General features: G+C 41.0%; 1 protein-coding gene across 1 annotated transcript; it reads right to left on the reverse strand.

The window, feature by feature from the left end:
- Positions 1–3,112: 3,112 nt before the first annotated feature.
- Positions 3,113–11,629, reverse strand: SMTNL2 (smoothelin-like 2; the record flags this gene model as incomplete). The annotated part of the gene is made up of 7 exons (XM_010015766.1): positions 3,113–3,239; positions 3,926–4,077; positions 5,375–5,492; positions 6,067–6,237; positions 8,194–8,269; positions 10,559–10,801; positions 11,542–11,629. Coding segments are annotated over 7 exons (975 nt in total), but the record flags the coding sequence as incomplete, so codon positions are not given.
- Positions 11,630–15,151: the final 3,522 nt, after the last annotated feature.

Consider the following 15,151-nt stretch of genomic DNA (forward strand, 5'->3'; position numbering starts at 1 on the left):
CTTTATCTCTGTAAACCAGCCCAGGTTTAAATTAATGACACAGGTTGAACCATGTGGGCTATTTTTACACCTAATTAGATGTATCCAAGAGTTTCGCACTGGTTCAAGCATACACCTCATTGGAAATGTCACACAAAGGGAGGAGTGTTGAAAGGCATCCATCCAATTATTGTACTACCAAGGAGGACTTCCCTGCTGTGGGAAGCAGTACACAAACCTAATTTTAAAATGTGGGTGACATCTCTGCTGAGATTATTTTGAAAATCTTGCACAGAACGAACTGATCTGGCCTTTAAAAGTTGAATCAAGTCGCAATAAAACACCTTAGATAGTACTGAATTTTTGATACAGTGCAGAAACATTAGAAAAGCCAGGAAACAATCCATCCATGTAAAACACATACTATACTGACTTAACATGTTGTTATCTTTATCACTCATGCTGAAGACATTTGTTGTCATATATATACACACACACTCTTGGCACTTTCTTCTTTCCTTAAAAAAATCCATCAGGGGCATACATTACATACTTTAATTTCAATTTAATCATACAATCTCATAGTCAAAGTTAAAATTATGTCATAACACCATCTCCCTCATCTTCCTACATGCAAACTACCAGCAGTTAAAATCAGCTTATTGTCTTCCACTCCCCTGCAATTAGTTTGCTGGCAAGTACCACGTATCTTTACCATCACCTCTCTGAAGTGGGAAGACTTAAAAAAACCCCTGTAAAATAGCTTCTAGACAGCTGTGACTATTAAGCCATAGAAAATTAAGTCATAGGAAAGATGTAACACCCTCCCCCACCCCCACAGTGAATTGGCAATAATGTCACTGTCTGTAATATGCTAGTAGGCCTGAACTGGCCAACCATCTACCTGTGCCTTTAACATCCATGTGACAGGAAATCACCCATGACCTGGGACTAAAAAGGAACGTGATGTATAAAGCCAGTATTTCTCCTCCTCTTTTAGCTTTGATGGAACTTGACTCTGCTAGTCAATTGAGAAATATTCTGCTGTAAGAACGCAAATACATGCATTGCATGCGCCAGTTGTGGATAGATTTCTGATCATGCTTACTTTAATCACCTCTCCAAAACACAAGTGCAGAGTGTTTAAGGTGCATTTCATGGAGCAGCAGGAGCACACTTCCTTCTCAGAACTATGGTCATTCAAGACAAAGCCAAAACCTGAAGTCATATGACAAATATGAACAGCTCTCCCAACCCCTGTCCACTTGGATTAAAGCTGTGAGACCAACAATGCTAGTTTGTCCAAGTATCTTTTGGGTACTAGAAGTCTTTCAAACTGTTTCCATAGCATCATAGCAACAGCCTAGCTACCCTTCAAACAGACCTTGATGATTCAGACCTTCACGTTGTTATACTTTACCTTTGCACATTTTTGGGGTTCGGGTTTGTTTTTTTTTCCCCCCTCTGTGTGTGGGGTTTGTTTTGGGTTTTGGTTTTTTTTTCCCCTGAGACTGCTAATGAAAGTGGTTACTTCACTCAGGGTTTCTTAAGGAAGCTTCACTAGAAAGGGAGGCTGAACTAAAATCCTATTCAAATGCCACTAAAATTCTGTACTTTTAAAAGTGAAATTCAGAGCACACAGCATCACGACTAGAATAAAAATCTTCTAAGGAAAAGCTCTAGGTTCTTTTCACCGAGTTTACTTTGTTATCTATCCCTTCGTTCTAAAGAGAAGCAGTAAATCTGAAGAGCATTTGACATTTTATTATAAATGGTCATCAATACAGAGCCAAAGTAATGTTTATAAATATCTACAAAAAGCACAAATTCAGGTTAAAAACCATTTTCTAGCACGAGCAGAGGGCTCATGGCTTTCAGTTTTTACTTTCTATGAGCCTGTTCTTAGGGTAGAAATACTTGTAAAAAGCTTCTTTTTTGAAGTATGCTTTTTTACTGGTTTTATTTTTAACATTCACTATGAAAACAAAACGCTGTTGATTTATCAAAGAAAAAAACCAGAAAGGGTGACACATGACCTTTTTGTCCAGTAAATCTGGGATAATCCTACTGTACTGTGGTTTTAACACTGATTTAACAGAAAAGGAAAACTAGTCCAAGGCATTTCAAAACTCCCGCCTTTCCTACTTTTTCAGCATATTGCCTGTCCATCTCCGAGTCAGCACGAGGACTGAGGAAGTCATCAAGACTTCATTCTGGCGCACACTGGAGAGTTGCTTTCCCCCAGAGTCTAGGTCAAAGCACATTACAGTCTTGCTTCTATTATGACTGTTCAGAGGATTTTGTACCTTGCTAACCCCTCCCCCCCTTTTCCTGTAATTCTAAATCATGCAAACACACTCTCATATGCAGAACAGCCCAGCTGTTGCTCTTCTTCATGATCAAGAAATTAATCCAGGACTGCAAGCAGAGGCTTTAGCAAACCTCTAAGCAAATCACTTTAGGCATGACCATTACAGACAAATGCTGTTGTGCAACATGGTAGATATCTCTTGCCCCACTCAGCAGGTAAGAGGCTATGTTCTTGTTTGGCTTTAAGAGAACAGAACAATGCCTGTTTGATGTGTGTGTGTACATGTATGTATGCTATAGTGGGGGGGTACAGTTGGAGGAAAGGCAATAATGCCCTAGCAGTTGAGTACTCTCAGAATTTTCCTTGTCCATCTGCTATTTATTTTGTGCCATGCTTAACAGAGAAATGGAATTGAAGATGCTATTTTCTGGAGTTTTACCTGCATTTTCAGAGGGAACACCTTCGTAGCAGAGTTATCTGTCACTGCATAAGACTGTGTCCCCAGCTTAACAGATACAGGAGCAGCAGTTTAGCTTCCTGTGATCTTTAAATTTAAGAAGATTAAAAATCCAACCATCTACTAGCACCAAAGTTACCTTTCCCTATATTTTTTGACTTTTTAAAATGTACTTCTGTATTACTGACATGCTGATGTGATTCAAGACTTTGGGGCATTGCTCAGCAACACTTCGGTCAGCCACACAGCTGAATGTAAGCAAAGGGACAGTAAAAAGCAAGAAATAAGAGTCTTCCATTTGCAAAATGCCACTCTTCCCATTAGCAGTGTACTTGACCCTTCAAGCCAGAGAGGTGTCACTGGGTTTATTCAAAGCGTCGTAGATGATTGTATAGAGACTGAACATACGTGAAGACACACATGGGATCTGGCTTGTGACCCATCACCATCATGTCATCCACTTCTATCAGACGATCGCAGTGAGCCATTTTCCTGTGGTAATGATAAAACAGATACAGTAAATCAAGAGTTAAATCTTGAAGCCTGTAACCAATGACAAGATTCATCTGCTGCTCTGATTTGAGCACTGAGGCATTTAAGAAATCCTGAGGTTTATCAGCAACATTTCATTTTACTATGAAATGGTAAAGCTCAGGTTAAAGATTGTTATTTTTGTGACCATGGAATATTCCGGTTCTTTCCCTCTTCCTCTATACTGGAATCTGATCCAAAGCCCTACAGGGTTTGTTTTTTTTCCCCCCACTGCCTGCCATTCACATCCCTGATATCCATAGCATGTAGCCCAATCTCACATTCACCTGCTCAAGCCTCAGTAAGCAGGGTCTTGCAAGTGCAAATCTTGAGTTCTTCTGGTTATTATATATGAAGTTCCAAAAGAATGGGGAAACATGAGAAGAGATGAAATGTGCAATGAAGGCCCATGTGGCTGTGGATTGTTTCCAGTGAATAATCCTGTGCCTGGTAAAACCACCTCTGACTCCAGACTGCAGAGGCTCATGTTCTATGCATTCTCTAGGCAGAGCTTTATCATCTTTTTTGGCATGACACATGTAAGCTAGTGATATAGGATCTATAAGAACGATTAAACTCTTCACTGCTGCACAGCCACATCAGACTTGAACTGGAATCACTTCACAGAGATCTAATGTGATACTCACTCAGCCATGGTGAAGGCCAGCTCAAAGTTCTGCTTGCGGTTAGCTGGGTCCAGCTTATTATAATCAAAAGCCTCAGGAAAGAAAGAATGCACAAGAGCACAAAATGCCATCCCATCATTCCAGCTTGAGGAGAAGTTCTGGAGATCAATGTGCTGTCATGATGAAAAAGTCATGCATGTTAATGTAACATGGGCAAAGAGGGAAGAGCAACTGCTTTTGCTTACTGAAGTTTTCTGTCCTCTCCCATTAACCAAAGCAACAGAGCACAGGCTTCATGTTTTTCTTTCCTTCTTAGTATATCCATTACATTATTTGCATTCTGAGAAAAAACAGCACGCTCAGAAAATGAAAGCCTTTTGCCTGAAACACCCAGATGCAAAGCAGACACACAGCCAAGGTGCCTGATCCAAACCCCAATGAAAATACTGGGAATAATCTCATCAACGTGAGCTCTGGAGCAGGCCCAATGCACCAGCTGAGTATCTCTGAAAACTAAGGACACTGCTTATCCCTGTAAAGCATTTATAATTGAAGAACAGTTCATTTTGTGTTGTGAATAGCACTAGATAAAGATTATGCTTGCTTGCTTTGCTTTCAGTAAGGCCCAATTCAGTGCCTGTTTACACACAGATAGATAGAAATACAGGAAGCATTACACCTATTGCAAAACCTGATTCTTAGAACAAATGCTTATTATTACTTTCCACTGCCACAGTGAAAAGAAACGTATCTGGGCTCCTGTCTCATGCTACTTTGCCATCATATAAAATTCAAGCCCCAGCTTTTCTGGTAAGCAACTGACAGTAATTTTCACTAGTTCTGCTTATGTATACCATAATTTAGAGTTCAGCAATAATAATGCACACTTTACATATTACACACACAAGTAATTTTTTTTCTCATGGAAATTACGTTGGCAATTTCAGTTGAAGGGTAAAATTGCTAAAATCTCAACTGCTGAATTCTTTTAGCTACACTGATGTTACCTCATAGGCCCACTAACACCATGTGATTCAGCCTCTACTACAAATTCACATGTCGATACCAGCAGAGGGTACTTTGGTCTGCTGTGTAGCAGAAGAGCCAGAGACTCCACATACTGGCAAAATGTTATTCAGATCTTGCCACATACAGTGAGAATGCAGAAGCCTGCAACTAAGAAAAAAAATGCAAGTGCATACTGAAGTCTTTATCCAGAAGCAGAAAAATGTAGGCTTTCAGACAAACACTAATGCCTTGCTTTGACAGACATACAGAATCTCACTCATGCAATCACTGTCTGGAAGTGCTGCCCATGCAAACCATGATGTTTGTGTTACCCATACAGAACTTGATGGCCTCGTGTAGGCTAACTCATTGTTTAGCAAGTTTTACATGCACTTTTTGAGTACGCTTTTTTGGCAAACTCTCCTGAAAAAGAAAAAGCTGAAAGTGCCAGTGTGTCTTCACCTTGTATCCTATGGTTTTTGAGCGACACCAGTCTAACAGAATTTGTTTAATGCTGCTAGCGCTGGCAACTGCAAAACTCTGTGACCTCTTCAGCTTAGCTCTGGATTCACCTTTTCCTCTGGAAAATTAACAGAGACCAGATTAAATTGCATTCTAGAAAAACTTAAACCTACTTGTCAGCACCATCTACGCAACCCTGCCCAGGTCAGCCCCTGTCCAGGTGATATTTGAGAAACATGTTGCTGAAACTTCAATTTGTTGGTCCTGCAAGAAAAACTAATTTCCATTTCCCTAAAGCCAGGACTGATTCCAAGCCTCTTCTATTTAAATCATACCCCCAATATGGTACATAAAGAATAGTCCATGGTTTTGGTCCTTAATGAATGGCAACAGAAAATGACTATATTCCTAGTCTCTTATAATAACAGAGAAGGCATCTTTCACAGCACTCTCCTCATGAAAGGCACTTGCTTCTTCAGCTGAAGATCTTCAAAGCCAGAAGAATCCATAGATGTGAATTTCCAGCATTCAGTCTGTGAAGTCAGTAAAGCTACACATGACCCCGTATTGTCCCTTAGCTCAAAATCCTACATTAAGAGAGCCAAGTCCTCCCACCCAGCTGTCCTCTGCTGGTAATTAACAAATTGGTTTCCCACTAGCAAACCCATGTGGGAGACGAGGCTTTGACGTACTTTCCAGCACCGAATTCGGATTTGTCGAAAAGCGCTTTCCTGGCCTGTGTTCCTGTAACCCGCGGGAGCGTCTGAGACCGCACCAGTTCTCGCCTCCTTTCAACTTGGCGCTGTACAGGGGGAGGAGAGGAGTGAGAGCTGGGGTTCACATCACAGTAACTGTCAGTGGCACTGGAGAAACATAACATAGAAAGTATATTGTTAAACAAAACATTTAACAGTGCTAGGAGTCAGCCTACGCTAAACCTCCCAAAAGAGCTGTTTCAAGAGGACCTGAATGAGTCAAAAGCAATTTCAGTAAAAATCAAAGGTACTTTTACAAATAAGACATAGCTGGACAAGTCACAAATGCTGAGAACAATTAAACACCTCTGAGAAAGGGGAAAAAAAAAAAACCAACCAACCCCGAAACCAAAAAGAAAAAGAAAAAAAACCAACCCCACAGTAGCCACAGAGCAGCGCTAACTTCCAACTTTGGGATTCCTGGAGGGTAAATCACCTTTTAAATAGAGAACTTGAAGAGAAATTCAGAAAGTACTTTTCAACTTTTTAGTTAGAATACACAGAATTCTGAGCTTGGGTCAGTGCTGCTTTGCTGACCACATACTGGTAATTTGACCGAGAAATATAGGATTATATTCTGATTTGTGTTTATTTGAGACGTAAACCACTTTAGCAGCAACAGGTCACATTTGGAAGTGTTCCACATGACAGAGATGGGGAAACTGAGGCAAAGAGCAATGAATCAGTGTCACACATTAATTTCTGGTACAGATGGGAGGTCAGATTGGACAGCAAGTTCCCCAGGGTGCTCAGTGTACCATGACTCAAATATGAAAGTGTGGATGTTGGAACTAACTCAAAAGAAATGTAATGACAAATTTGGCACAATTTTCAAGGCAGATGCAAGCCCAATTTAAGAGACTCAAATTAGCTGCCCTCCCATTTTTCATGATGGATATTTCGCATGCTGAGGATGCCTGGATATGCCAGCAGTAATTGTGATACCGTGTAATCCTATACTAAGCAACTGCGACTCGAAGTTAATCAAGAATGCGTAGCAGTCGTCAGCAAGGCATTTATCTACAAACCAAACTCTAGGCTAGCCAAACTAAGGATATTTGATGGTAGTTATACGTTGGTTTCCAAAAATAAGCCCAACGTACAAATTTCAACACAGCTGAGTATTTTAAAAATTATTTTCAAAGGGCCTGACAACTTGCCCCTCCTAACAAAAATCCACTGCTGGCACCAAAAGTTTTACTGACTAACTCTGTAACAGTGCTGAAATCCACAATTAGGGCTGCTTCAAATTACTCTACAAAAGATTTTTATCCCTTCCCATCTCTGATCCATTTAGCCCTCAGGAAAGCTCACAAACTTTAATGGGCTTAAATACAGCATCTGGGACTCACCTGTTCTTTGGTGCACTGGAGTGGCAGCCTGAAGAAGCCTCCCAAAACCAAGGGAACCAAAAGTGCTAAGGCTATCCAATGCTGCAATCATGGGTGAGATGTTGATACATAGCCTACCAGATGTGTCATGCAAAGAAAGCTGTGAGGATCAGCTGAGATATGGCACTAATGCAGGAACCAGAGGCACAAAAGAGCAGTCATGCGAGGGTTTTAGGGGTCCTGAAGCTAGACATATAGGATCTAATATGGGGCACGTTGCTGATTTCACATGACAAGTACAATCAATAGATAACCCGGTGTGTCAGCTATAGGTATGGCTAGAAATGAGGAACTGTTTGACCTGAGACAATTCAGGTTATGATTCAAGCACTGCCATGTTGAACAAAAACTACTATTATACAGTAAATCACTAGGATGGTTTTAGTACAGGTAGTGTGATTATTCCAGTAGTCATTGATAGGTTATTCCCTGAAAGTAGAAATGGTGTTAAGAGGAATATGCCCATTTACATGTTGATGGACACAGTACACACATAGAACGTATTAACTAGGTTAATGTAATGTAATGGGGCAAGTAGGTTAATGTATAATTATACATTCAACGCTTAAGATACAGCATCTGGGACTCACCTGTTCTCCACACCAGCAAAACACCTGTCCCTTGAGACTATACTGACCACAATGGCCTAACAAAAATGAAGTAAAATGCATACCTTTCACCAGTTTTGGTTCCACTACTCGTCCCATAGCTCACAGTTGAGACAGGTTTAGTGACAGAAGTAGTATTCTCTGTATAAAAGCAGGAAAGACAAGATACATTAGGGCATAAACTTGTTTTATCTCCTTTCCTCATACATTTCCAAACCATTTCCTGAGAGACAGCCACACACTCACCACAGTGAACAGCTGCAGGCCTCTCTAACTTCTAGTTTGAACCAATAAACTGGGAAGGGATCTTCCCCAGGGGTTTAATCCCCCTGCAAAATCACTGCACTGCAGCAAGGATGGTATAAACATGCCACAAAGGGCTGTGAGAAGTTGCCTTTGATAAAACTGCACTGGGAAGGTTTGATGATTTCGGACTCTTGTGCAGACCTCAATAAAAGGGTATGCTGCCATGGATGACATTCCAGCAAAAAGGAAGAAATTGTGCTACAGCTCATCTTGCAATAGTCATTCTGGTAGACATAAGTAGTCCTAGGAAGTCTGCCATGACTGAGAGCATAATTTAAGTTACCTAATTTTCACCAGGAAATGTTTTCGTTTTTAAAGTCGAACAGACTGCAAGGGTTGCAAAGATGGCTTCAGATCACCAGAACCTCCAGAGGATCTACTTTTTGTGCTTTGCGTCTTAGAAGCCAGCTCTGGACACCAGCTATGCTCTGTAAATGCAGAGCAACAGTGACTTGCCCATTTTTAACACACTAAAGCCAAAACTTGTTGCATAAGCCAGCAACTCATTCACTGAAGGCTCCTTCTATACATGAAGAAAGACTGCATCTTAGAAGCAATCCAACCAGTAAGACTCTCTGAAAACGCAAACTCTCCCCACTGCTTACAAAAGGAATCCAGATCAACTAAATTTCTCATGTAAAATGCCCTAGTAAATGCCAACATACAAATGTGACAAATTTGAGACCACAAATAATTGCCAGAAATTTATGCAAATCTTAGAGGTGATCCCTATTCTAGCTGAGCTACATCTTCACTAAACTGATGTTGAGACCACTGTGAAATGCCAGTACATGGTGTAGACAGTAAAAGCTTGGTGACATCAATCCAAAATACTTTTGGATAGAGCTCAAGTCATCTATTTCAACTGAAATCGAAAATCCTTAAGGCATTTTGTCCTTTGGCACATTCATATATGAAGAAGACTACTTATTGCTATTCTGCCCAAAGGAATTTGCTTCACCATCCATAGGGTGGGCTCACCACTTTCCAACTGCCATTACCTTGATTTCAGGCACAGTTTTCACTTGGTCAGCTGAAATCTTCACTGCTCAGATGTCTGTTCTGCCACAGTTTCCTGGCACCTGTTGTTTCCACTGCAGAGATTACCTAACAGTAAACATGCACACTTCTGTGCAAATAAGGATAAATAGCCCTTGCTTTGAACGGATTGAGAATCTGATACAGTGGAACAACCTTCCATGATACCTGGGAAACTGAATCTGCATGCAGTCTTGTTAGCATTTTTAATATTACCATATACCTATTAATCAGAACTATATGCTCAGATCAGAATCCCCCAGACACGGAACATGAAAACCCCCTCAATTTGTGTTGCATAAGGACATGCTGATAAGAACACTCACCTCCAGCAGCAGATGAACCCACTGTTGTCACCGTACTTGAATTCCAGGCCTTCACTGAAACAGCAGAAAAAAGACGAAGAGAGGCTTTGCTACACTCTCAGGTTTAATAAAATACAAGTTAAAAGAATCATCTGCAAATAATCCCTCTCTCTTGCTGTCAATTCAATCTGGTGTCTCTGTAATTTCTGACCAACACATATAGTCCAATCTTCAAGTGTCACCATCACTAAATGTACATGAAATACAACTCGGAGATGAATGACTTCAATATGAATGAGCTTAATTTAAAACACAACAAAAACAACTAAATTAAGATATAAGTAAGATTCTGAAATCACTTTGACTTCTGTGTATGTGTCAGTCTGCTGCTGGTCATTCCTCCCTCCAAATGTTGAGCCCATTAGCCAAATACCTGCCTAACTTCTCAGGGGGCCTCAGGTCTCAAAGCACTAAAAATTCTTGTGAATTTCATTAAAATAGCATTGAAGAGATACTTATTCAGTAACTGAGCTAGAAGATAGCCTGTGCTATGAACTCAACTATATCAGGCAGCAAAAATTTTCAGCATATATGACATTACAGCCTAAAGCTGAATCTAGGACCCACAATTTTCTAAGTCAGGGTGCCACACCATGGGATATGTAGCACAGAAGTGAGTTTCATAACTACCACTAGGTCACAGGACAAGTCCCATAGCACCAGTTGCTTCAAGTAAAGAAATGGGTCACAGCTTCATCACACAAATTATTGTCTCTCTTACCTGACTGGTTGGACGTTTTCACTGCCATCACATTTTTGCTCTTGCTCTGTCCCAGCAGGCCAGCAGATGCATTAGTTGTTCCTGTTGAACAAATGGTCTCTCCTGAAAACTTCTCTGGTATCCTGGTTACTGCAGTAACGGGAAGATGGGGCATCTGTAAGGTGACTGCAGGGGCATGGGCTTCAGGGGACGTCTCTGACGTGTGAAAACCGGTCAGTTCACGGGAGACTTTTGCCTGGCCTACTGAGTAAGAAGAAAAGGAGAGAGGAAGTAAATTTATTTGCAGATTTGTAACAAAGTTAAAGAAACAATTTGCATGCAACAACTTTATTTTACAAGTTATTGTAATTATTGCATTTATTTCTCCCTCTGGGACATTAATACCATTTACAGCATGCTGTAGAAACAACCCTAGTGTAAGTGATCCTTCCAGCAATCATACCTGTCCTACATGAATCTCAACTTCTCCAGATCATTAATCCACTAGCAGCTGCATTTGCTAAACTCCTCCTCTTCTTCTGTGCAACTCCCACCCCCAATCTCCTGCTGTGGGTTAAGAGTCATCATTATTGCTCTTTTCATGGTTTTATGAAATGCTGTGTGCCTGTTTTCTCTAAAATAGAGACATCAAGTTCTTCCTCCACTGAAGGATGATGGAAGCAGACACGTAATTTGCAAAATATTTTGGGATGCAGGACTACTAGCACCCAGAACAGCAGGCCTTATAATCACTAATGCCCGAAGATAATGTGACAGTAGTCAACTCTAATTCATGAAACACCATAGAGCATGCTTAACAATAAAGTTTAACTTTTAAACTCCTAATTAGGAAATAAAGTTAAGCTGTATCAGTGCTACAGTACAATACCCATGCTGAAAACATAGCAGATTCTAATGCTTCCAGCATCTGAGAGCTGTTCTATGACTGCCAGGATCAAGTTATTTTACAAGTATTGCTACTTCATTTCATGCCCTGTTCCTACCTGATGAAGACTGATGACCATTTTCAATGATGGAAGAACTAAAAACTCTTCTAAACTCAGATTTGTGGCGGTCATCCAGATCTACACTCTGTCAGAACAGACAAGAGACATGACAGCTAAATTTCAAACAGCAGCAAAAGTTAGAAGAATATCCGGAAACACATGCCAAGAATAGGCCTTCCTTGTTCTAGTGACCACAATACAAGAAGGGAACTATCTAACCCCAAGACCCAAACCTACAAACTAAGCATTGCCAATGCAGGACTTGTATCGGTTTTCACATGCTTGTCCTCAAAGACCCCATGCACTTAGGAGGAGCCTTCCACTTTTGTTAAAGATATCACAATCCACTGTGAAGGTGATACACAAAAGACTCCGCGTAATAGCAGAGACAATGATTGAGATTGCACAAAACACTTGATGCGCTGCAAGGTTTCTTCGGTTTGTTGCAGAAAAAAGTCCCATTCTGTACTATAAAAGCAATACATAAACTAGATGTGACCCTAGAACTTTACAGCTGCATTATAATCTGCAACTTCTGTAGGGATAGCTTTTCTGGGAGAACCACCATATTTTTCCCATATGATTGCCAATATAATTCCAGAAAAATCAGCCAAGAATTTTTCCTTCCCCATTGGTTTATGTGTGTGTGCATGCAAAAAATCATGAGATTCATCCAGTTTCATGAGAACTAAAGAAAGGAGAAGGTGCTTTACAGACACATGATTACTTCAGGTAAAAAAATGTAGCTTCCCAAAAGCAGCACATACAAGCGGTAGAGTGAAATTCCCCAACAGAAAGCCCATTCAAAAGTCAATTTATTCTAGACATATATCTAACTACCACAATGGCCAAAAGATTTTATGAATAAAGTAAATCTGTAATGTGCTGTTATAAACATAATCCAAAATTCTTATAAACTCAATCCAAACAAGTTTTGTTTTTCAAGACAGACAAAAAGTCTTAAGATAGATTACTGAAAAACATTTTATACTACAGGTAATTATGAAACCAATGGAACATAACAGAAAAGGAAAGAAGCAGGATGTTTACATGCAAGAACTTAATTTGTCTCTGCTTTTCATACACAGGAAATACAGAGCAAAATAGTAGTTTGATTTTACTTATTACATAGTTTCACCACAAATTATTAGAATTATTCATTTATAGGGTGGAAAAATATATCCCATGTAAAAAATGACGCCATCGTGATCAATTCAAGACAAATCAAGAAAAATAAGTTTCATGGACCTTGTCTGCTGTTTACACTAATTCAAAACTAACCAAGGACACACACAAGGCTAACGTAACCTGGTGATTGTTTAAAAGCACTTATTTGCGTTAGATGCTGCAGAGTGCACAGACTGTTAATATCCATTACTTGGGATACTAGAACTTTCATTACCTCAGGTACAAATCCCAGCCAACTCCTGGTAACTGTGGTCTGAGATCTTCCTAAGAATTTGTTTACTAGCAGTAGATTACAGTAAGGCAGCCTAAACACAGTTTTTGTCAGAGTATACAGTTGCGGGCTTAGATTCTGATCCTCCTAGATATTTAAGTGTCAGCCTCCAACTGGTTTCATTAGAACACAGGTGCACATAGCAGGATTTGAGCTACATGCCTACACTACTCAAGTCAAGGAAAATCCTTTTCTTGACTTAAAGGTTGGGCCCTATGCTCCCAGAAACACCTATGTGCTCACTAGATAAAGTGCAGAGGTTGAATGATGAGCCAAGACATTCCTGAGTCTAAACCACTGAAATACATGAGACTGGTGTAAAAAAAAAACACAACAAACCAACAACAAAAAAACACCAAAGAAAAAAAACCCACCATCACCACTCAGATACTCAACACCACAACACCATGGTTTAGCAGAATATGCTGTGGCCATATAAACTACAAATTACAAGCACCTAAGGGAACACTTTCTTCATTACAGAGAATCTGGGTGACCAGCACAGCAACTAAGGCTTGGTCTTTAACCATGTGGGCACAGCCACATCAGAGCCTTACCTACAAAATCATGTTTTCATTGCATGCATTTGGTGTATGTAGCCCTAGCCACATCTCCCATGGTTCTCTGTACTGAAATTCCTTCTCGATCAGCTATGCTAACCTGGGAACTTGTCCAGCCTTCCAGGGAAAATTGCTGGGAGGGCACCGAAGAACTACCAGTACTTAGGTGATCCTCCCTGAACCCACAAAGCAAAGTGAGAAGGTTCCAATTCCAAAAGCTCATTCTGTGCTTTAACGCAGACCAATACCTAAAGCCGAATATTGCCACAACCTTGATGCAGGACTTCTCAGAGCATGAAGTACACGCTACAGTGTGCGCAGAGGCAATGAGGCTGGTGAGATGGTGTGAAGAACCACATCCCTTTGTCCCCTTTTCCCCTGTCGCTCAACTCACTTCCATTCGTTGCAATACAAACAAGTGAGGATGTCTTCATGGAACAAAAAGGAACAGATCTACAAGTTGCGTGTATGCTGCTTACCTTTGTCACACAGGGAGAAAAGGCAGCAGTTGCCACAACTATGTTGAAACAACACATCAAGCAATAGCTTTACCCTTCCACATGCCCAGCTGCAGGAAGCCCTAAGTGCCCATTCTCAAGTCAGTAGGAATGGAAAAGGCTAGAATACAACACAGACTCCCTGCTCATTCCCACCAATTTGAGTGAATTTCATTTCCAAGTTTTTATTTTCCATCCCCAAAGCCTGGAGAGACCACAGACCTGCTTTTCACACTCAGTCTTGAAGACCCCTCAAGACATGGCTTAATCAAGATTACACAAAATAGGCTGTTACCTGTGAAAGCCAAGTCTCTATTATCAGACAGTTTTGTGTGACTGAATCATGACATACTGTCTGGCTGCCACCTCCTGGTGTCAGAGATTGTACAGGAGCTCTCAATTCTTTCCATAGAGCCTGACACACAGAAAAAGCATTACACAAAACATCTTAGCACCAGATGAGTTTCCCACTAACTAGGACTTCCATGTATCAAGTTACAAGGCTCCACTACACTGCAAAGATAGTTTTATCACTGGAAGGAATGTGTTTGTGCTAGTTTAGGTCATGGAGACCATGACAGCTTGCTTGAGGCCTCCTCTCAGGGACCAGCTCCAGCAGTGCAGGACAGTGGTCATGCCACAAAACTGCCTCACTGCAGGATGCTAAGTCAATATGTTAGGGAAACACGTTACTGCATATTCTATGCTAAACTGTTCTCCTTTGTGAGCTTGCCAACTGGCAAATAGCAAGCACTGCTGGCACACAGACCCCCTGAATCAAGTCCAGAAAGATACACAGATGTCCCTGTACATATGTGTATTGATAGCTGAGACTGCCTCAGCTTCTCTTCTTACTTCTAACCACGCTGAGCTGACAGGTCGCTCCCACTCTAACCAAGATCCCAGTGTGACCAAGCAGGAACATCTCCAGGTGGTATCAAGGCCAAGACCATTTCTCAGAGCACCTCCCAAAAGCCCCTTGACCCCGCACTGCAGAAGAGGAGCCCCGTGCCCCTAACACTCCCCCGCGCCAGCGCAAAGCCTGGCAACACCCGCGAGGCATCTGATTATGCAGCGCCTCAGCCTCCGCC

The sequence above is a fragment of the Nestor notabilis genome, unplaced genomic scaffold (genome assembly GCF_000696875.1).
Source record: "Nestor notabilis isolate BGI_N333 unplaced genomic scaffold, ASM69687v1 Scaffold34555, whole genome shotgun sequence".
Taxonomy (NCBI): domain Eukaryota; kingdom Metazoa; phylum Chordata; class Aves; order Psittaciformes; family Psittacidae; genus Nestor; species Nestor notabilis.